General features: G+C 45.2%; 2 protein-coding genes across 3 annotated transcripts in view; one reads left to right on the forward strand and one right to left on the reverse strand.

Moving 5' to 3' along the window:
• The window catches only part of SMYD1 (SET and MYND domain containing 1), a 26,361-nt gene extending 12,500 nt beyond the window's left edge, over positions 1 to 13,861 (forward strand). The window contains exons 4-10 of one of the 2 annotated variants that reach the window (XM_009072053.1): positions 761 to 891; positions 2,763 to 2,801; positions 5,599 to 5,791; positions 9,290 to 9,382; positions 10,117 to 10,280; positions 11,791 to 11,959; positions 13,402 to 13,861. In XM_009072053.1, the coding sequence (XP_009070301.1) occupies positions 761 to 891; positions 2,763 to 2,801; positions 5,599 to 5,791; positions 9,290 to 9,382; positions 10,117 to 10,280; positions 11,791 to 11,959; positions 13,402 to 13,560 (948 nt within the window). In that variant the 3' untranslated portion in view covers positions 13,561 to 13,861. The remainder of the gene's footprint in view (positions 1 to 760; positions 892 to 2,762; positions 2,802 to 5,598; positions 5,792 to 9,289; positions 9,383 to 10,116; positions 10,281 to 11,790; positions 11,960 to 13,401) is intronic. The other variant, XM_009072054.1, reaches the window with a different exon arrangement.
• A 1,875-nt stretch (positions 13,862 to 15,736) lies between these two features.
• FABP1 (fatty acid binding protein 1, liver) lies at positions 15,737 to 18,795 on the reverse strand. Its single transcript, XM_009072055.1, has 4 exons — positions 18,693 to 18,795; positions 17,494 to 17,666; positions 16,425 to 16,517; positions 15,737 to 15,864 (listed from the first exon to the last, which is right to left on the reverse strand). The coding sequence occupies exons 1-4, from the start codon at positions 18,757 to 18,759 to the stop codon at positions 15,814 to 15,816; spliced, it is 384 nt and encodes a 127-aa protein (XP_009070303.1). The 5' UTR covers positions 18,760 to 18,795; the 3' UTR covers positions 15,737 to 15,813.
• Between the last annotated feature and the right edge of the window lie 7,424 nt (positions 18,796 to 26,219).

Here is a 26,219-nt window from a genome sequence, read left to right on the forward strand (position 1 = left end):
GCACAGGGAGGAGACACAGCACCCTTTGGTACCTACCTCACAAAGAAAATCCAGTCCATTGGGCACAGGGAGACCTATGCGCTGCTGACTGGCATAGGTTGTCCATGGAGAAGTAAGGAAGTACAGAAAAAGTACAGAATCAGTTCAGCAAGGAAATTAAACTATTAACAGGGTAAAATAATTAGCAGATGAGTTAATTATTTCCTTTGGTCTATCCTATCACATTTTCTCTTTGCAAATATTTCCTTTATTTATGTTTGTGACTAAAAACTGTTCAATTTGTATGTGACAATAGTGTATCATAGAAAAGTAAAATAATTCATTCTTGGTATATATGTCATGCAGAAGTAGCAATTCTGAAAATTCATAGCAAACTAGTAATTGGTTTTTATAGGCTTTGAGGGCAACCCAGCAAATGTGACCAGGCTGAATGCAGCTCTCAAGGTTAATTTCTAACTGATACCTGTTTTAATATGTGTGAACTTCGCTTTCAGCTTGAATTGCCTCAAATTCATTTTTCCTGTGACCTTTTCCTGAATTATTTCCAGGAAGTGAATATAAGGAAACCAAAGCACGGTCAGATCAAGGCATCACAAATGAATATTAACAGCAAATCTTCTGCAACAGTTACTCAGCTCTGCTCTGGGTTGGTCCCACTGCACAAGTCCTGCATTGCTTCTCTTCTGATGTTTTATCCCAACTGGAGTCTTGTCAGCTTCTTCTCCTTTAATGCTTCTTCCTGCCTATGTTTTGGTACTAGATCAGCTGCAATGGCTTTACCCTCAGTGACCAAAGAGGATTGCAAGCTGTCGGTGTGGGAATCTTCCCCAACCTCTGTCAGGCCAACCATGACTGCTGGCCCAACTGTACTGTCGTCTTCAACAATGGCAAGTGAGTGGATTTCTTTCCTTGGGTGCAGTGGGGATGCACCCTAATGGGCAACTCGGCAGACTCTGCTAACCCCACAGTGCCAGATCCCGGCCCCAGAAAATCTATTCTTGCTTCCTTCTAGCTCAGAAAAACCCCACAGGATTTCCTATCCAAAGAACTGTTTTCTCTTCCGTTGTTATTTTAAAAAGTATTGTCTGATGCACTAAACAAATATGCAAGATTTGACCCCTAAACCCAGCAACCAGCAAAGAATATTTCCCTGTTTTGTTTTGTTTACATTTTGAAACCAGACTCAAAATAGCTAGATCAAGTAGTTAAGTAGCTGTCTAGCTCACCCCTTATATTGAGGCTTTATTTATAGATAGTTCAGGAGTAATTCCATTTAGTAAATTATTAAGGATTATACACTGAGTCCACAGTCCAAGACTTTCTCATAATCAAAGCTTGCAATCAGCTGTGTATCACTATCTGCTGATGTGTTTATAACCATTCCTAACACAAATCTCATCTGGTCAGAGTGTACCATCTTAATTAATCACTGATTAACTCTTTAGCAATGGGACCTTAATGACAATGGTGACTGTTACCTGCAAGCAGAGTCATGTGTGACTGCAGGATGCCCTAAGCCTCTGGGCATGCCCCATTCCCACCCAAGTGCTGTAAGAAAACTTCTGCCAGACAAGTGAGATGGAAAGAGATTCTGTAGGAAATGCAGGGATGTGGAGGCTGCTGCTGTCAGGGCTTGGGGCAGAGCACAGGAGGGATGCTCTGCCCTTCCCAGCCTCCAAGCCATAACAGGTATAAACTGCTGCTGATCCAGCAAGTTGCAGCAAATGTTCAAGACATTAACTGTGGGAAACTGCTTGCCAAAACCTGCACAGCCACAGTATTTCATCCAAATTTTCTGCTAGGATTTTGCAAATTCCCATCTTCACAAAACTTCAGTGCTGTAAGTTAACCCCCACCTCAGCTTCCCCTTTAGCTAACACATTGGTTATGCACTCCCGTTATCACTGCTGGTTTTCCATGATGAAACTACACCAGCATTTATTAAGTAGCTGGTAAACAGGCAAAGTGAAAAAACTGCATTAGGATGATTACCTCGGTGGGAAATAGACTCTGATCCAAAGTTAGGTTGGAGTCTGTGCTCTGATATTCAGTTGCCCTAGGTCAGATCTGTCGTGGGATGATGGAGAACCTCTCCAACTAGCCTCCAGGAGTGGAGGAGATAATCCGCAGTTGATAGCAACCCTGAAGTCTTACTTTCTAGGCAGTAAGTTGAGGAATAGCTGTTTGTATGCCTGGTAGCTCATCATAGGTCCCACATGTATCTTGTTACTGACTTTAAATTTGACCATCTGGTTATTGACCAGGTAAATTATGAAGGATTGTCTTCCTGTGGAAACCTGACGATAAGCCCCTGTTGTGGGAACTGAGCACTCAAGGCACAATACCAGACATCAGGACCCACTAAACTCACCACACAGAGCACAGTCCTGTGACTGATATCTCAGTCAAGTTGTGTTTTAGAGAGCATAACTGCTGATGTCAGAGGAGACATTTCTGTGCAGGAGAACTAGTCACCTTGTGCTGCCAAACATCAGAAGCAGGTTTTGCATATCCCCTGACCAAGACTACTCCTAAAATCACAGTGCCAGGGCAGTTCTCCACCAAATCCTCCATGGCCTAGTGATGGAAAATTTGGTTCTGGCAGCTGCAGAGCGAAAGGAAAGCTCTCATGCAGTGCAGCATGAGCCAGATACAGGGAATCCCCTTCTCTCCTTTCAGTACAAGGTCCCAATGAGCTGTGTACTCATTTCTTTGTTGTACTTTTATGTGTGTAAACTGCAGATGTTTGTTTTGTCTTTCAGTCATGAGGCTGTAAGATCAATGTTCCACACACAGATGAGGTGGGTCAGTCTTGAAAGTGTCATTCTCCTCCATTGTCCTGTACCCCTTAAGCCCCATGTTTAATGGAACAGCTGCAAACAGCCTAAGGGACTCCCTCTGTTTGCACAAATTTCACTTTCCCTGTTTTCTAAACTCCTCCTTCCTGTGTAAAACCCTACTAAACCCAAACCTCACTTAACTCTGTGTTTTGTAGTAAATTAAAATTATAGTGGTAATACTGTGACTGTCTCCCTTAGGGTGAATTCCCTCTCTGTCTTTCCACTCTCTCCCTTGGCTTCCTTTCTGTCAGTATTTCCCCTCTTCACTTCTCATTTCTCCTCCCCTGACCACAGCAAGAGCATGAAAGTCAGAACAAGGTCTCGCTAATCTTGTACAGCCCAAAATAAAACCTTGCATATTAGGAGATGAGAAATGGTTGTGTTACTGACATACTAAATGGCCCACGTTTCTTCTGCAACAAACAGTGCCCGATGAATGCGTTGCCTACAGTAGCAGTACTGAGATATAGTTTTCAATCCTTTTTTGTCATAAAACCTGATTAATGTTTCACCTCTTAATGATGCCACTGTTACCTGATCCAAACTAAATAAATCACAAAAACATATGCAAAAAAAAGTCTCTGCTGAGCTCACGGCACTTGGTTTATTATATTATTGGTCCTCTTAAAGGGACACTTGTATTTAACCTTTCATTTCAAGCAGACATGCAATTTTGTCAAATAAGATGTGAATTTCTTTTGAAATGCTCTTCTTCACCTTTGATGCTTACTCGCTGCATTATAGATAGGGCCATAAAAAGGAGAAAATGAGTTTTACTTCTGATTAGAGTTGCTATTTTGGGGCAATTTGAATTTTGAGCTATCAGGTACTTGCTGTGCCTGTGCATGCAACTATCAAGGTCCTTGCAGCTTGGGGCAGACACTGGGGAAGGAGCATGGGACAAGCTTGATGGGGTGCTCTTGGCTGACAGTGTCTCTTTAACTACAGCATTTAAAATATGCCATGTGTTTCCTGGCTTATCCCAAAGGCTATCAATCCCCTCCACACAAGGGATGGCTGCTTAAAATATACCTACAGTGCTTGAGCTATCAGGGGCATCATGAAAGTCAGAGGCTTGATTTTGCTTCTCTGGTTGCATGACTCACTTTAATGAGAATCCTGTTAAGTGTGAACAGGAATGTTTATATGTATAAACCTTTCTGAGGTTTTTTCATGCACTTTCATGCTCTTTTTCATGCACTTTCTCCTGGAGCAGCAGATTGCAGCTTTCTCTGGCTGGCATTTTCCTGTGGTTGTGACATAACTAATAGTTGCCCTTCGTGGTGATGGCATGTTTAGTTATATATTTTGTACGAAATATGCTGTTGACATGATTGAACACCCAGAAAAGGTCAAGACCAGCCTTGGAAAGTAGTTTTCACAGCAGCTTTAGCACAGCTGAAAGGCTCAGAGCTACGTTCTTGGTGGTGAGAGCTTGTAATGGGAATTACAAGGGAATTATTGAGTTGAGACTGGATGTGGCACTTAGTGCCATGGTCTAATAACAACAGTAGGGTTGGACTCGATCATCTTTGAGGTCTCTTCCAACCCGGTTGATTCTATGATTGTATGACTTACAGGAGAATTACAATCCCTTTGAAGAAATATGATCACACAGAATAAGTAATGTCCTTCCAAAAAGACTCACTTATAATGCACCTGGTGAGACCTGAGAGTCCTGTGCCACCTTTGTTGGGTTCCATCTAAAGCACCTCAAGTTCAGGTGGAAGCCAGCAGGCCCTCCAGGTCCATTGTGCAGCAGGTGTGTATATCAAATGTGCTGTTGAGCTCACTACTAGTTGGGGGAGGAGATCAATACAGAAGCACCACCTCAGCTGGTATTTGATGGAGTTTTTTCCCATTCTGGCCAAATTCTTCAACCAGTTGTGCCTGTCCAACCCCTGCAACTGAGAGATGTCCGAGAGTAACTGGGATATTCAGTGTGTAGAGTGAAACAGCAAGGGAATACTCTTGAGTGTCCACATGAGTCAAGACCTTTTGCAGGAAACAATGTGAGAAAAAGGCAGATGCAAAGGTGCACAGGTCTGGCTTTCCAAAAGCCTATCATCAAGGGCTTGCCATGGAATCTGGTAACAGAAAGTGGCAATTGAATTGTGGATTTTATTAGCAATAGGCATCAGATCAAATGAGCTATTAAAAATATTCTCTTCCAACAGAATTTTCTCTAAGTCTTTATATGGAGATTGATGAATAGGGTGAAGGCATCTCTTACCAGCACCCAGTGGGAATTTGTCTTAACTTTTCAAAGTGAAAACGATACTGGAGGCAGCACAGCTCAGGATCTGGGAGCCTAGCCAGGGATGCGAGGGTAGCAAGCAAAGCAGTACTTAAAAAAAGAATCAAAGTCCAAACTCAGCATTTTGTTGCATATTTCTCAAGTTTTTTTTCTGGTGAGATCTCCTGCAACATAATAAAAGCTGATGTCTAGGTTTGGCCCCTATCTGAATAAAATAATGGAGCCATAATCTGTTTATAGCTCAGAACCTTACATATGCCTGCCAGGGACTTGCAGAGGGTCAGGAAATACTGGTGTGACTGTGTTCTTGCTCTGTATTCAGTTAACCAGACTGCTGTCCATCTCTGCATTGCCTCCCTGAAGAGCTAAAGCAGTGCCTTAGGGCAAAGGGCTCACCTGTGCAAGGCAGGGGCAGGTCCAGGTTTGTTCCTGATGGCTCTATGGCTGCACCTTTGCTTCTGCTGCTTATCCAAGCCTACATCTTGTCTCCTTTGCACTCAGGATTGAGCTGCGGGCATTGAGCAAGATTTCTCCAGGGGATGAACTGACTGTTTCCTATGTGGATTTCCTCAACCTGAGCGAGGAGCGGCGGAAGCAGCTGAAGAAGCAGTATTACTTTGACTGTGCCTGTGAGCACTGCAAGAAACAGGTCAAGGATGACCTGATGCTGGCAGTGAAGGAGGGCGAAAGCAAGGTATGGTTTGCCCTGCTGTGTCCAAACCCAGAGGTGGCTGTGTCTCCTCCACCAAGGCCTCTCTGTGTCTCTAGGACTGTGGTTCTTCAGCCCAGGGACACTCTCAATAGGAACATAGTCAGATTTAGAAAAGCATGAGTAGTGTCAATGTGAAAACAAGAGAACAGAACTGAACCTTGCTTGGGTACAACACCAATTCAAGCCCACCATGCAAGGCCAATTTAATCCCTATCATGCCACATAAGTGTAGTTTTTAATTCAACAAAAGCCCACAAAAGTTGCCTTTAACCTAAAAGCCCATCAACAGACAGTGTGAAAATACTGGAATATTAGTTCTAGAACTGAGAAAAATGCTAGCATTTAGATTGTGGGGTTTTTTTTCCTGATAAAATGAAAGGGAATCAACATTTTGAGCAACAGAAAGGGAAATGGGTCACAGGTGATTCACAGTGACAAGACTAACCAACAGTGCTGAAGCTGTACAGTTAGTACCATCACACTGGCTCCAGGAATGTGGGAAGGCTGAACTTCCAGTCCCTCTTTGCAAAGGCCTGTCACAAGGAGCTTGCACCATCACTTGACATTTGTGTGTGGCTGCTGTGGGCAGACTGACTGTGAAGAATTAACATGTTTGACTGCTCTTTTTCAAGTAATCTGTGTTTTCCTTGGACGTCTCACAAGTCATCGAGTGGGAGGGTGTAAGGCTGTGTCTTGCTGTTGGCAGTAGGATGTGTTGTTTGGCCAGCAGCTCCAGTTTATGAGTGTGCTGGTAGCTCTAAGAGTTTCTTTTTAGTTTTTCTGCCTAAGGATATAATTGCTCATAGTTTTTGTCCTCCATGACAGTGTTATCTTGGGGAGTTCTGCTCCTGCAAGCATTATAAATTGTGAGGGGAAGGCAAACCATGGCAGGGCAATTTAATGTATCATCAAGGAATTGATCTGCACTATTGAGCAGTCACATAATGAATCAGACAGTACAGCTCAGGGGCTGACATGGGACAGGACCAACCAGTAAAGGTGGGATGAGGAACTGTGGCCTCAGACCAGCAGTGCCACCAGAAGAGGCCAGTGAGACACATCTTCCTGGGAAGGAGTACAGAACCCTCAACCGTAAGCTCAGCAGTTACCAGGAAGCCAAACACAGACCTGGAACTCTTCTTTCATATAGCTGGCAGTCAGGACAAGCTGGATATTGCAGAACATAAATCTCTACCTGAGAAAGGTTTAGCAAAATGGAATCAAACTGATATAAGGGACCTCCTATAGGAGATAGGACATTGGACTAGGAAAGACCCTTTGCCTGCTGGGTCAAGTTCTCCTCTAGTGGAAAAGATCCTGCCATATAATCCCATTTTAAATTGTCAAGCTTCATTTTAAAGCTAATCCTGACCACTGTACTTCCCCACTTATAATATAAAGCTGTCCCAGAGCTCAGTTCTCTGATGCAGAAGGATTTTTATCTGGCTTTTGTGGAAGTATTTTTGAACACCGCCTCCAGTGGACAGCATACAGAAATCTCAACTCTCATTCAACATCTGCTATCAAGTCTTGACTGAGCTGTGAGACCATAGAATCACAGAATGGTTTGGGTTGGAAGGGACCTTATAGATCATCTCATTCCACCCCATCTGCCATGAGCAGGGACACCTTCCACTAGAGATGCACCATCCCCTTTTTGTGTGCATTAGAGGTCCTGTGCTGCACACAGCAGGAAAACCTCCACTTTTGGGTGAATATCCTCCACAGCCTGAAGTGCCTGTGTAGAAAAAGCCTGTAATGGAGCAAGGTGCATGATTTCAGCTAATAAAAATATACTCCATCCACAGACAATAAGTATCCAGACTGACCTCACCCACAGAGCATGTCTGCTTGCCGCCAGCTCTATCACATTTTCTGAATTCAGGCACTCTTGCCTGAGAGCAGCAGCAGAAAAAGCACCAGGAATATATGCAAGATTGACAGCTTACATCCTCAACAGCTGCTCTGACCTCGAGTCCTTCAGCCTTTCCAAATAGTAACAAAGTTCCCATTGTTTATAATGGCAACCGACTTAGAAGTCTAGTAAAGGTAGGAGAGGATTTTTATTAGACAAAGTCACTGTGGAAATGCTGTTTAAAGTACCTATTCTGGGACTCTTTCCTCAGACACCATAGAGATGTGATTTGCACTGACATTAACATCGTCTTTGAATGTGATCTGTGCCCTAGGACACCCTGTGTGCTGCTCAGACAGCTGCCAAAATCAGGTTAGCTATGATAGCTTCAGTCTAATAATATAGAATAATAAATCATAACACATACATATGTATTCATAAATAGATGGAGGGTATATGGCTCTGAAAACTACTGGTTTTCCTTCTGCACTAAGCTTCAACAGCTTTTCCCAACTAGATGAATTTCACAGATTTCTCAAAAATCTAACTGGCCAGATGTGGAAAAATGATAACAGGACAGTCCTACAGTCCTGTCTCCAAATCTTTGCATCTTCCATTGCAATGTTGGGTCTCTGCTTTTGACCTACACTCAGAGACCCTTCCTGGCTGCAGGCTCTGTTGTGTGTCTCCAGACCAGACTGTTCTCACAAACTCCTGGAGTCATGCGATTGTGGGCTGGGATCAGAGTTCCCATTTATGAAAACAGAGGTCATGACAGCTAGAATTGTTGGAAAAAGCAAATTTGAAAGGCTCGTGAAAGCAGAAGATGAATGGTGGTACTGGATATAATTTTATATTTCAGCATTAAACAAAGAAAGAAGTGGCAGCTAATTACAAGCTCATTATTGTTTTGCCAGGTGTGACTAGATGTATACCAGATCTCCAAATGCACGGTGAAATGCAAACTTCTTTGAGGTGCATGGGAAAGCACATTTCACTTTCTGGTTGCAGCTGAAATCTGAGCCCAACCACCTTACGGTGTTTGGACCTAGTGACAGCATTTCTCAGGGTTGGTAGAATTCAGTGATCTTTCCTATTCCACACATCTCTCATTCAAGATCTTCATTTCTCTCAAGCAGCTGCACTAGGAGCACCTGATACACACCAGCTGGTGGCTTTTACAGCCTCTTTGGCATCCTGTGAGACCTCTCAGTTGTAGGGTCAATTCTGTCCCTTTACCAGAGGGGAGAAGTAGGGGGCAGTTGAGGAATCCGCTTATGCATGGCAGAGGTACATGGACACTGCCTCGATGAGCAACACTTGCTGAAATCAACAGGAGCTTCACCTTTCAAGTTGGTAGTGGGACCACTTCGGCCCATTTCAGTTTTGGGCAGGTCTGAGGGCACATTGGTATATACACACAGTGGTAGGAAGTAGGTGATGTGGGAAAACAGAATCATAGAATCAGCTTGGTTGGAAGAGACCTCAAAGATCACCGAGTCCAACCATTCCACTGAGCTGATTTGGGTTCCCAGACTGCACACCAAACATCCTTTCAACCAGGGTATTTCGGCATGTGTCAGGCAGTGCACTTTCCTCACTGATTTTCCTAACATCGTCCCCAGCCCTCTGCAGACACAGTGAAGGAGGTCACCCAGTTCTCCAAGGACACGCTGGAGAAGATCAACAAGGCCCGCATGGAGGGACTTTACCATGAAGTGAGTCCTGTTGCTTTTACCTCTCTTGCTGTACACACACTGCCAGGGAAAGCAGGTCTTGTCCCTCTCTTGCTGAGGGTGGGTGTGTGGTGTGGGAGATCCATGTCCCACCTGGAGCACAGGCTACAAGGGTAAAGGGTGAGAGAGCTCAGGTCACTTCTTTCTTTCTCCCTCCTTTGCTCACCCAGGATTTAATTGTTCTCTTCGGGGAGCACTCTAGGTTGAGTAACAACCTCTGGGTTTTAACTTACCTTAGGAAAAGGCTGAAGGCCCCCAGAGCAGAAATCTGGACACTAGATCACAGCTAGGTGCAGGCATAGAACAGTGGAGCTCCATGTCTACAGCCCTATGAGGTCATTAAGAGTATTCCTTGCATCAAGTGCTTGTTGGAGATTGGGTGGATGGCATTGGGGTGAAAAAGTCCTGCAGGCACCTGGTATCTGACAAGACCCAACCTCCTAGAGTCTTTCTTCTCCTAACCAGTAGACATCACTTTTTCCTCACCAGTATTATGAACGTAACCCTGAGAGAGAAAGCTTTGAGTGACAGTCATTTTCCTAGGCTGATACTTCTCAACAAATCACAGCATATCCTATATTCCCCAACCTTCATGGAGGCTGACATGGCCTCTAGAACTGGTATGGACCCTGCAACCCACAGGGCTTTGGCATGGCAGCTTCAGGACCAGAGGTGCTTGGACTTATCCTTCCTCTCCCTGTTTCCTCCACGTGCAGGTCGTGAAGCTGTGCCGTGAGTGCCTGAAGAAACAGGAGCCTGTGCTGGGGGACACAAACATCTACCTCCTGAGGATTCTCAGCATTGCCTCCGAGGTGCTCTCCTACCTTCAGATGTTTGAGGAAGCAGCTGACTATGCCAAGAGGATGGTGGATGGTTATCTGTATGTCTGTGCCCTATTTTTGGCAGCTTTCTGTGCTTATGCAATATTAAGCAGTGTGTTATAGGAATAATTTTCTTAGTCTGCTACCATCAGAGCAGTGGTGCTGGCATTCATGGGGACTTGTTTATATCACCAGACAGAGAGGGACCCCTTCTTAAATGCACTAGAGTTCCCAAACACCTGAATTTACTAAACTGGAACTGGCAAATGGTTTGGGTACATCTTTCACTAGCTTTTTTGTTTTGTCTCGGAAGCATCCAGTGTTGCTCTGACAGCAAAACACAGAGCTGGGATGCAGGACAGAGAGGCTGTCAGTGCAGGAGATGGTCTGTTCCCCTGCAACCTGCAGGAAGGAGAAGTTGCAAAGAAAAGAGAAACTGTGTCAAATGGCTTTCACTCAAGATATCCCTTCACTCTTGAATAATACATGGATTTTGTCTTAGTTAGTATAGTCCTGCGGTAAAAGCTCAGTGAGAATAAAGAAATTCAGACTCAGTTCACATAGCTCCAGGGTAAACCTCACAGTAAAAATTATGTGCTTTATTATTACTGAGGTTTTATGACAGGACTGATGAGTATTTAACAGGGGAAAAAAAAATAGAAAAGAAAAAAGCTATGGAAACCATAGAAGAGAGAGAATAGTCCAGTTCATCATCTCATTTACCCTCCTGCTGAGAGCATCTCATTCTCATTACTTATCTTTTTTGTTAGTTCTACCCTAAAAGGCCTGTGATATTCTGTTCTTTTGCAGAGGGGTGACAGAGTCACCTCCCTGGCTTGCAGGCCTGACAAGTCACTTCATGCCCCAGCCCAGGCACTGAGCTAACTGAATGACACAGAGGAAATTCCTTCCCCTCTGTGTGCCTCAGTTTTTCAGCCCACAGTGAGGACTACAGTAGTTTCCCTCCTTGCTTTAGGATCTGCCAATTCAATATGCCAAGTAAGCCCTTGAAGGCAGGTTTCAGGTAAGTCCAAGCAGCTTCTAACTCGGCTTCAGCTTCTAAATTTGGATGTAGAGGAGAGGTTTAATTTTTCCCACCTCAGATACCCACCAGAGGTGGGGATGCATCAGCAGGGGGAGAGATCAAACATTTCTGGAGTTTCTGGAACCACCTGTTTCTCTTCCTGCTTTCATTGAAAAGCTGGTAGCTGCTACATTCTCACTGCATTAAGCATCAAGTTGGTGTTGTCTGAGCAGTAGGGTCTGATCTGGGTTTTGTTTGTATTAAAACAATGTGAAATGACAGAGCTTGGCCTTCTCCAACCCAGGTGCTGAACTTTCCCCACTCACAGATTATTCATCTTTCACAACTCATGTCCTTGTGTAACTCTGTCCTTGTGTAATGGGTGCCTGCCCTTTCTAAGCAGGGCTGCACATTTCAGTGGCACTGGATGCAATAAGCTCCTCACCTGAGTAAACAATCTGCTCTTTGGCAAGCACATCATGTCACCGACAAACATTTGGGAGCCCAGATTTTTTCTGACCTAAAATTAATCAATGATTTTCCAGGAAAATATACCACCCCAACAATGCACAGCTGGGGATGGCCGTGATGCGGGCAGGAGTGACTCACTGGCATGCTGGTTTCATTGAAGCCGGGCATGGCTTGATCTGTAAAGCCTATGCCATTCTCCTGATAACTCATGGACCTTCCCACCCAATTACCAAAGACCTGGAGGTAAGTGTCAACTCCAAGGTTATCTCTGCTCTCTGTCTGCGCAAAATTGCCTTCGAACTGTAGAAACAACCCATCTGTATGAGCTGAGTTGTATCAAGTACTGACTGCTTCTTACTACTCCTGTGGTTTTATCTAGATTATGTTACAGTCTGCTGGGAAGTGCATGTCCCTTCTTATTGGAAATTTTTATCCCTGAAAGCTTTTATCCTGCACCAGAACATACACTAAAAATGGCAGCTCAGCCCCTGAATCTTCTTTGAAACTGCTGTGCCCAGAACAGAGCCTTCCATTTTTCCAACAGCCTGATTTTGCTGCTCTGGGATGGATGGCATTGCAATCTGAACATATCAAGTTATGTATGGTGGATGTTTACAGTTTACCAACTGATTTTCTTTATTGGCATCTATTCTTCTTTATTTACCACTCCCCACTCCTTCTAAGCAGCAGTGTATTATTTCCTGATGACTGATAGCTGTATTTCTTAGCTTAGGGTCAAGAGCTGCAGGTCTCAGGGAATTGTATCTACTCAGATATGAGGAACTGTTTACAATTGCAGCTGGGGAATCTATCATTTCTTTAGCCTTTAACTCACTTGATATGACCTGTTGGCTTTACAACATTGTCTTTTATTACCCCAAAAAATTGCAGGATACCAAATTACATCCTATATTGATGTCTCAGTCCCCATTATAGTAGAGCTATAACCTTTATTAGTGAGATTTTATGTCTCCAGAAAAATGAGTGTCTGCTCCCTAAAGCCACCCTGTCTGTTGACTGTTTCCATATATGTAGCAGAGGGCAAGACCCCAGTACCTTAATTTCTGTGTTTCCCTTCACACTTACTTTAGGAGGAAAATAGTGGATTTATAGCACATGATTATCTCTGTGCTCCTAAACCAAGGGTTGAATAAATGCACAGACAGGTGTAAAAAGACATCCTAAAATCCCTTCTGATCCTCTGATATAATGCAGCACTAGGAATGACTCTGCTGTTGCTGAATCCTGGAGTGCAGAGGGTGCAACTGTGATGTGGTTAAAGAGGGACTGAGCATCCCTCTCCTCCCACGAGGTGATTCCCACACTCATGATTGGTCACACCAACAACTGGGCCCAGGGTGTGGATAGGAAGTGCACTCACTCCCTGGCTTTGCACACCATCACCTCTAGGTCCTGCATCAGTTTTGGGAGTGTGAGACTTCCTAGCATCTTGTGGAATAGGTGGCTGCAGGAAAGGCTGATGCCTTCTTCACCTTCACAGGACACAGGCAAACAGGTTTGAGAAAGTAGCAGGATACCTGTGTCCAGTCAGCTTTGGTCCTGCCGGTGAAACACCTAGAGTAAGGTGCATTGGTCATTACATGGCCTAGGACATCCCTGGAGGACAGTGCCTGGTATTTGGCAGTGCTTTATTCACAGGCTTTGTAACCTGTTGTGTTCCTCAGGCCATGCGTGTCCAGACGGAGATGGAGCTTCGCATGTTCCAGCAGAATGAGTTCATGTATTACAAGATGAGGGAAGCTGCCCTCAAAAACCAGAAGATTCAAGTCATGCCTGAACCTAGCAATGAGACGGCACCAAGCCTCTTCCACAAAAAGGAATAAACCCTGAGTTCGACAGAAATTCATGTCTATAGGATAACATCACTTATGGCACTTCCAAACATTGGGAATGTCATATAGGAATGTGATATATCCATAAGGATTGTTTCCAGTGGCATGAGTCTGACAGCATGGACTTGCTGGGGGAGAGTCTTGAAAAATCTTTTGAAGGCTTACAGCAGAAGAGGTCTTGCCAGAAAGAACATCCTTTTTCTACCATTAGAATTAAAAATCAAAGCAGAAAATCCTGTTATAAAATGAATTACATTTTATTGGAAGACTGTTTCTCTCCCCACAAGTCCTGATTCTGATGTACTTGGTTAGATGTTAATGGATTTTTCCTAAGTGTTTTTTCTTTTCCTATCACTTCCTTGTGATGACATAATTTTTTTTCCAGTGATGTCCATGGGTGGATGAGCAAGGGATGGTAGAAGTGGGAAACTTTTTCCAAAAGGTGTCATGTATGCCTGTGGATATTGAGTGCAAACTGAATAAGACTCACAGATGGTGTTTTGTGTTAAATGGTGTATTTCTAATGAAAAACTGCTGAAAAATGATTCTGCAGCTGGCACAGGTGCAACATCAAACTGTGGCACTTTGCAAGTGAGACTAAGTGGAACTCCTGCATCAAGATAAGTTCATTAAGGTAAATTAGTCTCCTTAGTTAGAAATTAGATAATGTGTGCAGTGACGGCAGCAGATGGACATGAGATGGGTCCATGCCAGAAGGCAGTTGCTCTGGTGTGGTGCACTGGCTGTGTGGATTGTCCTAACTGAACAAACGGTTTCCAGGGAGGCAGATCCACCTTTACTCACCTTCAGGTGGGATTTCTAGATTAAAAAAGCCTGCCCATCTATCTTGAAATCCAACTGGTTTGCTCCAGACCTTCAGTGGCAGCCCTAAGATGAGGTTAGTTCACAGTCCCCTACCTGCTCCTCAGCAGAATAGCAAGAAAACAAAGCCAGGGCTTTTTCTCTTTGACATTTCTCAGTAATTTTGCTGATGTTTCTCCAGATCTGAGTTTGCTGGAGACCAACAACTGCATTTGAGGCACTGTTAGGCAAAGTCCTTCCCTTTGTCCATGAGGTATCCATCCAATGCCCAGTGCGACAATCCATACTGGCTGAGTTTCTGGCATGATCTGTAATATGAAAACCTTCCCTGGTGAGAAAGGAGTCCTGGTAGAGATGCATGCAAGGACAAGCTGGTCCTTTATTGACACATGTTTGGGTTGCAGGGGGAGATGGGAGGCATTTGTGGTGTTTTCCTAACATCCTGATCAGCTTTGAGTGGTTGTAAGAACATCATCCCAGCTAGGTATATCAGACCATCCACATACCCATTTCCCAGTGATGATTCCCAATCACCATCCAAGAACAGGGTATGGAAAAGGCAAATAAGAAGGAAGAGTTTCCTTTCCTGCATGTGTCAGAAAACCACACCTCCATCTGGCCTGCCACACCAAGCAAGAGATGAATTTGGCGCTCCGTGTCTGCACTGTAAACAACCAGCACATCTCCTGCCAGGAGATAAAAACTTGTATTTCACCCTGGAAGAAGTGTTCAATTCCAGTTCAACCCAATTTATCAGATGCAGTTTGGGATGAAATACTGGACACCTGAAGGCAGTTTGGGGTCCTCTTGCTGGTGAGAATGGATGGGGATGAGATGGAGATGGGTTGGCCAGAACCTGTAGGGCTGAATCCTATTGCAGAGGTGTGAGGATGAAGATGGCAGTTAGGACACATGAACTGCCTCCAAGCTGGCTGCTTCCCCAAGGCATCTTTCCAAGCAAGATCACTGGCATTTCCTTGAGTCCACCTAAAGCAACCCAATCCTTTGGCCCTGCCAGTCATCTTGTGGTCACTGGCCATGTTTGTAAGGAAAGGGAACAGAGCCCTTTTCCTGTTCAGTGTTTCTCCATCCACCCAGCCAGGGCAGCCATGGGTGCAGGACCCACTGAGACATCCCCAGCAGGATCTGGCACCTGTCCCCAGGAAGGGGCTAGAAGAGCTCTCATCAGCATGGGGCACATCCTAAAGGGTCACTCTGAGGGCCTGTGCCCTAGCCCAGCTCCTTTCACCAACATTAGCATACACAGCCTGTTGCCCAACTTCTACCAGTGCTTGCAAGAGTTTTGGAGACTTGCATGTCTTTAGAGGTGAAGATGTCGATGACAATGAAGAGACTTTTAATAAAAATTTTATTTTAATGGGCACATTTTACACAGTAAAATGATTGGCATGTGCAAGGTTTCTAGATCCTCTTGCTGACTCTCTTGCAGGTGAGGTCTCCCATGGTCATTGTCTGAAAAACAAATGGAGAGTGTTACCATTTTAGAGATTTGTAGAATCATAGAATATCTCAAGTTGGAAGGGACCCATAAGGATCATCATGGTGCTTAGCTTCAGACTCTACTTAGAAAGGATCTGGTCTTGCGAATCAAAATAGGACTGAACTCCAGTCTATCACCAATAAACTGAATTTTTAAAGCTTTGGATTTCTTCGTGAATATCCTAAAGTGGGTAGGGATAATCTGGCATCCCTCAGCTGGGATCAGTCTGCTGCACTTCTCCTTTAAGACTGCCAAGCCCACACACATACCTATACCTCTGGGTGGGTGAAAACATGCCCTCATTACCCGAAACTTCAATCAGCAATGCCTAAACTGAGGTCTTAAAGATTGCTTTTTGGATCAGACTATTATGTGGAACTGCCTTCAGTGCCTGGTTGCAGAGTCTGCATGCGAGCATGTGCTCTTCTCCAGCACCTCCTAAGGTTCTAGCATCTCTGTAGGCTTTCTAGGGCCAGACCCCTGAAGGCAGCTCTAAACACCACTACTCCAGCCATTGCCCTTCTCCACTTACATGGGTGATGGTGTCTCCGTTGAGCTCGGTGACAGATTTCAGCCCTTTCAGGGTTGTGACCAGTTTGTTGTTACCCTCCATCTGCACAACAGCCTGGTAGGAGGAAACAGAAACATTCATGTTATCTCCTCCAATGGACAGGCACATCTGCTGAGTCTCCTACCCCCAGGAGCTGCACAACTAAAATGGCTACAGCCAGCACCAGCACCCCCAGGGCAGCTATCACTGATCATTGAAATTACTCAAATAAATAACCCAGCAAAGCCCATTTCTGTTTATCTGTCTTGCTCAGCTATAAGATGTGTTCATCTACCTTTGAGTTGCTGATTTATGGAGGGTAAAACTCCTCTAATAGCTGTTTCTCTCTGGTTTATGCCAAAGGGACTTCAGTGATGCTAGAAATTGTGATACAGCCCGTACAGCTCTCAGAGCCTGATTCACCGAGGCATTTCTTTGGTGATATCTCTCCTGCTTTCAAAAGTCCCTGCAATATCATCTTCTGAAGTGGAGATGAGAGGCAATGTTTGCCAGTGGCGCTGCCTTGACATTTCATGAACTGTTGGAAACCAATGTCCAGGAATGGGAGCTGGCCCAATTTCAAGGGTGATAACTCCTCACCTTGCCAAATCATCTCATGTAGCGTAAACAAAAGCAGCGGCAAAGGCTAGCAGAGAAGTTAACAGCTACTGGGACTTAAAAGGAGGGATTTATTGGTTTATGATTCATTGGCTGACTTTCCTGCACTATCTTTGAGTCAACAAAATGAAAGTGAAGATATGTTTTGTATTGCAACATGGCACAAAGTCAATCCTTTTCCACCTCAAATCTTTCAGAACTTTTGCTGTGAGAAAAATGTGTCAAGCATCTCTATCCCCTTTTCTAAATGAGCTATTAAAATACTGGCTTTCACTATTTTCCAACTGGCTATTAAAATAGCCTTAGAAATGCTAGATTTCTTCTGGAGAAGTGCTTTAACTTGTGGTCTGGTATTGCAGAGGGAATGGCTGGAAAGGAAATCTAATGTCTCTGAGCCCCCACAGCCCTGGCAGAGGAGGAGCTGATCACTCACCTTGACTTTCTCTCCTGTCAGCATCTCCATCTCACACTCCTCCCCAATGGTGAACTCGTTTTTCATCACTTTGGTGCCAGCGGTCACAGTAACCTTGAACTTCTTCCCATCCTGCACAATTTCTGAAATGCTCTTGATGTCCTTGCCCTTCTGGATCTGCTCCTCAGGGAGCCCTGCCGAGGAAAAAGAGACATTAGGTGAACTGTGGAGCCATCTATGGGCAGATTGCTGCTGACAAATGAATGTGGCAAGATTTGGGGACCCACAGCAGGGAAAATTTCTATCCCAGTGTGGAAAAACCTTGCAGTGATGGTGATTCCCCGAGGGCCACATATCCCTGGGTCTTCTGGGGAGGAAAAATTATACTGTCATCCTGGATTTTGTGTGGGAACTAGATATGTCCCTTGTCTCACTGACCTGGCTGGAAGCACAACAGCTACCTACCTGGCTAAGAAAAAGTCCTGCTTTCTTTTCTTCACTGAGAGGCAAGAAAAAATGGAATAAATCAAGGCAGACTGAAGAAACCAAGTGTATTTTGTTCCTTCTAAAAATGAGATTCAGAGTTCTTCAGAAATAGGTTACTAAGATCTTTTCCCAAAGCCTAGAGCTGATCTGACAGATAGAGCCCCTCAGGCACATAACTGCAGAAATAGTGCAGAGATTCCTGAATCCCTACTAGAGCACATTCCCCATCATGAACACTGGTGAAAATCTAGCTAGCCACATTCATCATTTAAACAACTCTGATATTTTTCTGACGAATGGTGGAATCTGGGGCTTTGCAGCATCGCTGAGCAGCAGTACAGTGGCTGAGCAATATCCTGCTCATCCTCAAATTTCACAGCCTGATGGAGCAGATCTGCAGCCACCAAGGTCCCACTGGTTTATCATGTGTGTGCAGCACTCTGCTGTACTGCTCTGTGGCTGCACAGCTTGCCACGACCCTTCAAAGCCATAAACTTTCAGCCAGCATCTCTTGCCCTCCAGCTCCCTGCCAAAGAGATGTTTTCTCTTCTATTTTGAGATCACATCTCCATGCACATACATTGAAAAAACCCAACAAATGCAAGATGACAAACAGAAATAGGAAATCTGTGAGATGTCTCAGTCTACATCATCAGCATATCAGCATAGTTGGCTCCCAAAAATCAGTGAGATCTGTGGAGGCAAAGCAGCATATAGCACATGCAGACACTTACCAAGGGCTTTCATAAAGGGCTCAAAGTTTTCCTGGGACTGGAGTTCGTACTTTCCAGTGAAGCTCATGATGGAAGGGCTCTCTGTGCTTCCAACACAAGAGAAGGTGCCTTGCTGGTAAGTAGAGCTTGGTTTTATAAGGTTCTTTTGCCTTAACAGTTGGTCAGAGGTAAGATGATGTAATTCTTTTATGGCCATGTTCAAACATTAACATAAAACTGGGCAATGGTCAGTGATAAATTGCTCTGTTTTACAGACCGCGATTTACAGTGCGGGGGCAGGGACAATCCCATAAAATCCATTTTATGTAGGTAGCAATGTGACACCCATAAACAAATTATTTAAAAAAATAATAATTGTGCCAAGAGACTGATTATCAGAGGAACAAGCCAAATCACCTGATCAGCTTGTAATCTGGAAGCATGCCTGGAGGAGGAAAAAGTGGTGAAAGATTGTGTGTCCTCTGGAGCTGACTCCGAGGGGGTTTCTGCTTACTGATGTGTGCACTCTGGGCCTTTAGCACAGACATGAATAGTAGCTGCAGGCTGGCAGGGACTGACTTGCTCACAGACCTCTGTTCTGGTGGGGTTTAATGTAACCCAAATGTAGCAGTAGTCACAAACACAACACTCGCCCCCAAGAGAAAACATGACTCAAAATCAATTCCTTGGCTTTCACTAGCCCATCTGAAGACTGCGCTTTAAATCAGGCTCCATCACTGTGGCCCAGCCTCCAAGAAAGGGGTTTTGTGTGCATAGATGGGCTGGTGCCATTAACAATCTACCAAGGCTAAAATCCCCTTTCATCTCCTTTCCCCAGAGGAGCCACAGTCACTCGTGTACTGAAGGAGTATTCCGGCCCTAGGAGCTGCATTTCTCCCAAACGCCAAATCAGAAATGGGGCCAGTGACATCCTCCAAGCTGAGCCTGATTCCTCCCTCCAAAGCAGTATTTGGAGCTGGGCTTCTTTTCCAGTCTGCTTCCCTTGGCTGAGCACACATCTTCTGGGTCCAGATTTCCAGGCTTGGCTTCTCGCTCCTGTCTCATCCTCTGCCCCAAAGAATTCCTCCTCCCTCCCAAAGTCAGCTATGGGTTTTCCCTCCTTTTCACTCACATGCCTTCTCTTCTTTGCAATTCTTCCATTCTGCCTTTCCATAGTATCTTTGTCCTTTTTTGAAGTGAATGAAAAAGACCCATTTCCTTCCAATTTGGAGACACTGTCAGAGCCTTCTGCAGCTACCTGTCCTGCTCCCGCCGGCTCAGCCTGGGGCTGCCGGCTGACCCTGCTGTCTGTGCTGCGCTGGCCAGATTCAGCCTCAGTTTCTGGTTAATTAGTACAGGCAGTGTCTGACAGATGAGGTAGGAGAAGGAAAACCTCAGCCAGTGGGGAAGGCAGTGGGTGAAGTTGGCTGGGGGGTGGAATCTGTAGGGGATGTCACCCCCTCAACACCACAGAGGTGATCAGGCAAGTTCAGAGAGACTCAGGGGGTGGGTTGATTCAGCAATTTGTCCAAACAGCTTTTCATTTTTTTTTCCCCTTGTATCCTCTCCAGAATGACATCACCTTAGGAACTGCATTTCATTTTTACCCCTGCCCCAGGTGAATACCACAGTGTCACATGGAGCTGTGCTGCCACATGTCCCTTTTCAGCGTCTTGTTCGTGGGGACAGTGGTGATTGACCTCTCCACGTGGGTCCTGGCAGCAGCTGGAGCTGGCAGCTCCCCTCCTCCCACCAGGCAGAGTCCTCTGGCCATGGGCCACCTGGAAACACACGTATGCCTCCCACACATTCATGCCTTGGACCTCTGGTTGCTCCTCCAGGTGACTCAGGTCCCTTCTCTTTGCATGACAGGGCGAGAGATTCAGACTTAAAAAAACACTATAGATTCCCCAGGCCCACAGTGTCCCTGGAGGCCAAACTTCTATGGTCTGGATGTCACCCATCAAATGTTAAAAGGTGAATATAACTGTCCAAGACTCTCTTGGTAATGGGGCAGAAATTGCTCAAGTAGTTCACAGAAATGGACAAGTAATGAAAGAATTCACCCCATTTGGGATCCCAAGTTGTTTTCTCCAGGTATCCTCTCCTCTTCTACTTATTGTGAATAGCTATAACATATCTATGCTCCCAGTCTTGGTGTATTGGATAAATGTGGACTGTGGATCACTGCTGGCAAGTTTGAGAATACAATGAACATAAACCCTGTTTGTGTTCTATTGGACTCATAGTATTTTATTTCCTTTAGCAAGAAATGTAGAAGTTCTTTTGAAAAAAGAAGAAGTGCTTATTGAATGAAATTTGGTCAAGGTAATTATTATCTAGCCAGGCTGCTGAGCAAACAGCAGGTGAGATAAATTTAATCTCAATGGCAAAGTTCAGAATACTTGTACATCTCCCCACCAGAATACAGCATCTTTTAAAATGTGACATCATTTTAACTTTCCAGGGCCCACAAAATGGACCTGATTTGCATTAACACAAGGACAAGTCAATTGATTATGTGATTAAACTAAATCCATACCTTAAAACCAGAACCTAGTTTGTTGAAAGAGAAAAGGCATGGATCGTTATCAAAAATTATTGAGGAAGCTACAAGTCCTGAGAAGCCAGCAGGTACTTCTGTCTACAAGCTGCTTTGCAAATAATGTAGGATCTTTAAAGCTTGTCAGAAAACATGGATACAAGCATCTCATTTCTGCTTTTTGCACCTGAATCAAAGATAGGGACGTGCAGAACTTCTCAGCTTTGTTCTAGACATGGAGGTATCTGAATGCTCTGTGTCCCAGGGTGATGAACCAGAGAAATGCCTGTTGGGAAAGACCTTTGAAGGTCTCTGGTTCAACCACCTGTTCAACAGATCAGCCTCCCACCAACAGATCAGCCATGATTTTGGCCAAATCTCAACCTCCAACTCCTCTGCCTCTCTGGATACTCATTTTGGGGCTCCACCACTGACCTCTTGAAATAGAGGTGCTCAATCCAAACCTCCCGAAGTGCAATTTGTGGCTAGTGCCTCATTTTATAATGTCTACCATAATCAAGAAAAGTTTGGCTCCATCAGCTCTGTAGCTGCCCATGGAGCATTTGCATCTTTTATCACCTTCCCTCAACCCTTCCTGGGATTCCTGATCTCAGCTCCCACTTTCACTCAGTGTCTGTCAGAGTGCTGGGAAACCATCCTCCTACGTACACTGCTTCTTGATGACTTGGACCTTATGTTGGGAAAAAGGATTTTGAGTTTTAGGGCTCTTACAGACAAATTCTCTCTCTGCCTCCTCCAGTTTGAACTAAAACTCTTGAGTTCTGAATTATGAAAATTACTTTACAGCCAAAGCACTGCGTGGGGAGAGGCACTTCTCTCGCTCCTCTTACCTATCCCACCAGTGACTCCTCAGACTTTGTGAAGCCTTTGGTTTCACCTCAGTGCTTTGGGAAGCTGGGGCTGGGCTCTACACTAGCATTTTCTTCGCCCAGATATGAAAGATTACAAACCAGGGCTTTTGCTGATTCAGTCATGGATTTTTTTAGCGCAGGTCCAGTTGGACACCTCAAACCTCCCAGCTATTTTTTTAAAAGCTTGGTCACAAGCTTGCCAATCACAGATCCACAGGTGGGATTCCCTCTGTCTCAACCTATAGTATTGCTTGGGTAATCCCTATTTCTGCTGTCCTTGAACCTGGGAACTTGGTCTGCTGCCCAATTTTCACATCTTTGGTCCGATTATTTTAAACCTTGAGGAACAAAGATTTCTTCATCAGTCCTCATGACTGCATTGCGTCAAATGGTTGAATGGGATAGGAAAAGATGCTGCTGCTGCTATGAGCTCTTGGTTTCCACCAAGTTTTCTTTGTGCTGCATTACCAAGACAGCACTGAGATGAAATACGGCACCTTTCCCAGATTTTTCTCTTCTTAGAATGGCCTTGGCAGTCTCCTGGAGGCTCCTGCCTCCAAGCTGTAACTCCCAAGCTGCAGACATGTAAGCGCCAGTTCATACTGCTTTAGATTAGATATAGCATTATCAGAGCCCTGATAAGACTGTCAAAAGCAGTAGTTTGTACAGAGAGCTGCTGCTTGATAAAGCTTTCCATCAATGCTGAAATTCAGCAAAGGGCAGCCCTCAGCCCTTGTCATCTTATTACAAATGTACTAAAGGGAGCAAAGGCTTAGTATTGCTTCTCCAAGGACACGGCAGCTCTATCGCTGATAGCACGAGACCTATAACTGCCTTAGTTCTGCCTATCAATGATCACTTGGGGAGGGAGCTTACAGAGGAGCTGGTCTTTGCTGCTGGGTTCTTGCCTCTGAGCAGGAATAAAGCTGCTGGCTGTGCCACTCGCCTCCCACTCTCTTGCCTCACACATCTGCAGCATAGTGCTCCTGCCTCTCTCTGGGCACATGGACCACTATGCTTATGCCCTCAGATGGCATGTATTGTCCTTGAAGCTTGGCCTTTGGTGCGATGAAGCTGTCCTCCATCCCACAGCCCAGCCCTTGGAGTCAGGTATAAGGACTGAAAATGTTGCTTACAGAGCTAGCTTGTGCCAGGGCAAGGACAGAAAATGTTGGGAAAGAAATGGAGTCATTAGCAGCCAATGTTCTTGAGTGAGGAAGGTCTGGAAGAGTCCCCGAAAGCAGAGCCAGTGAACATTTAACCAATGCAGATGGTTCACCTCACCCCACCACACGTCTGAAGTGCAGATGTCTCCATCTGATCCAGGTGCATGAAGAGCCCCTGAGACACAATCGGGATAATTAAATCTTCATCTGACCAAGTGGAAACTGCATGTTGGGATGGAAAGGGCAGCAGTCTCCAAGTGCCCACAGGTGGTCAGATGAACTCCAGTCCTGGAGGGACATCTGGCTGTCGCTGTGGACCAGTGCTTACCTGTCCAGCTGGCCAGTGCTCTCCTCAATTCTGATTTATTAAGCACAGTGGCTCACTTAATGACAGCTCACAGCGGGCTGCAGCTAATTACACAAGGAAACCTTCTCAGGGCCATACAGACATGAGGAGAAATCTGTTCCAGACTCTCTCTGAGCCAAATATATAAGCACGGTTTATATTTAAAGTAAAGGAATGTACAAAAGCCCCCAAGACCTTCCCTAGCAGGTGGTGCTTCTTGAATGAGGAAAGCAATGAGACAAAAGCAATGCACCAAAACCAAAGGCTCAGTGATGAAGCAGGAGGAGAGCAGACAGATTGCATGGGGTGTGAGAGCACCTGAGGTTCAGAGCCAGGGAGATGCTCCATGGGAAGCAACATGGTGCTAATAAGGCCAGAGCTGTGGACAAAGTCCAGGATTGCCACCGTTCATGTCCTGCTTGGTCCTGTCATGTTTGTCATAGTCAAAGCGCCTCCCTGAGCTCAGGTATCCCTATTTTGCACACAATGTAGCACACATAGACTGCCTGACATTTCCAAAGTCACCTGGAGAAGCTGATAAAGCAGATGTGCTCTAACTGCTCAGCCTCCACAGCATCTTCCTTGTCAAGTCCCTAGTGTGTGGCCATAGAGTCCATATGCTATGGGATTACAGATTTTGAGATAAACCTTGACCCAGGTGAATAATGTAAACTTTGGCATAGTAGGACCAGATTGCACAACCTGCTCCAGGTAACAATGTCTCCAATATCCCACCAAAGGAGTCACACTACTCAAGTCCTTGTGCTCCCTTTCTGCTCTGCCTTTATGAGTGGGTCCTGCACTTTGGTCTATGAGATCCAAACCACAGCATGGATGTCCTTGAGCTGGTTGTGAAACACTTCGCTGTGAATAGAGTGTCTCACCCAGTCATGGGGAAAGGGCTAACATGTTGGCAGCTCCTTGCCCTACAAAATCACAAGGTGGAAAGTCTGTGTGTGCACATTTGTAGATGAGAGGAGGTGACCTACGTGGAAATTCTGCCTCATGTCAGCTGAGATGCTGACAATTTATATCAGATTTAGAAAGAGGGGAAAGAGCCACATTCACTGTAACAAAGAGGCAGCTTTGTGCACTTTAATTCATTTACAGTTGCTCATTTCTGCCTTATATCTCCTTGACATGAGGCTCAAACAAATTATTCTGGGTGCACATTTGCCTGTGCAGCTGCAGACAGTCTCTGCAAACTTCCTTAGCTCCATTTCTGCTATGGATCTCCAAATCTGACCAATGTATGGGTCTGCCTCTGAGAAAGAACTTAAATTGTTTGATTTCTACCAAAACCTTACAGTTTTTACCTGGAATTAACCTGGTTTGTCCATTAAAGTTAGCACTTGTGTGCATGAAATGGCTGGGGACATGAAACTTCAACAATCCCCAGTGATAAGCTTACATATTTTTCCTCAGCCAGCATAACATACTTCTGACTGGGGTGTACTCTGTACAGGGTAGTACAAAATCCCAGATATCCTGATCACCCCCTTACTGGACCTGCCTGGTGTTGCCTGGGTCACTTATAGGTCTGAAAGCTTTGATTTGTTTGTGGTTTTCAAAGACCAGACAGCTTGTGGGCAGAAACAAGGCCGGAAGGTACAGGGAGATTTTTGTGCTGCTAAGGGTAATGTGATGCTTTTTAATGAAAATTGGTGGTTTGGTCCTTCTTGCAAGTTGAAGTCTTTCCTTGTGCTCCTTTCTGAGTGTCCCTCTGGGGATAGGTGAGATCCTGCTGGAAGGAAGTTGATAAGATCCCAGGATGGATCTCAGGGAGAAGATGGGGTGAACATGCAGAACCTCCTTCCCAAAATGATGAGCCCTCGCTTTGGCTCAGGCCACTCAGCTTGGTATCCTGACCTCCTGCTGCAGGACATCCCCTGTGCCTCCTCGTCCTCAGCTCCAAAATGGAGCTCTTTGGAGATGTTTCCCGGCTGTTGTTGGGATGGCTGGGTGTCCATGGCCCGAAGGGTGGAGGGACCTGTGGGAAGGGGGGAAGGTCTGGTGGGAGCAGCACAAGGCTGGATGGGATCAGGGAAAGGCTCCCCGGGCAGCGATTGTGCATCTCCTCCGTACACAAGGCATTGCCGCCACCTAGTGACGTGAGATTCACCGGTGGCTCTGGCAGAGCCTACTTTCCCCAGCGCTTCTGGGATGATCTGCCGGGGGAATGGTCAGGGAACCCCAACCCAACACGCTGTTTGTGCCTGGGACATGTAGAGGGGCCCGTTACTGGAGAGGATGGAAAAGCTGCTCAGCAAACACAAAGCTGAGAGTGTTGCAGTGCTTGCCTTTGAGTGCTGCACTGCACAGGGCTGAGACGTGAAATTTTAGAGGGACTTGGGAACGAAAAAATCAACTTCTCACTGCTGTGTGTGCTCTTCTGCTTCCTCAGTCCTTGCCATGCTTTGGAATGCCTTTGGTAGGTGGAGAGGCTGAGGAAATTCTGTCTTGAGGGATGAAAACTGATTCACTGCAAAAAAAAGTTGGAAAAGTCTGAGAGCAACCCTAGCTAGGTTTGCAAATACAGCTGACTCCTGACATATGAGTCCAAAGAGCATGAACTGCTCAGGAACAGACAAGGTCCAAAGTGGAAATGCAAATCCCAGCAGG

Source organism: Acanthisitta chloris, unplaced genomic scaffold (genome assembly GCF_000695815.1).
Source record: "Acanthisitta chloris isolate BGI_N310 unplaced genomic scaffold, ASM69581v1 scaffold473, whole genome shotgun sequence".
NCBI lineage: Eukaryota > Metazoa > Chordata > Aves > Passeriformes > Acanthisittidae > Acanthisitta > Acanthisitta chloris.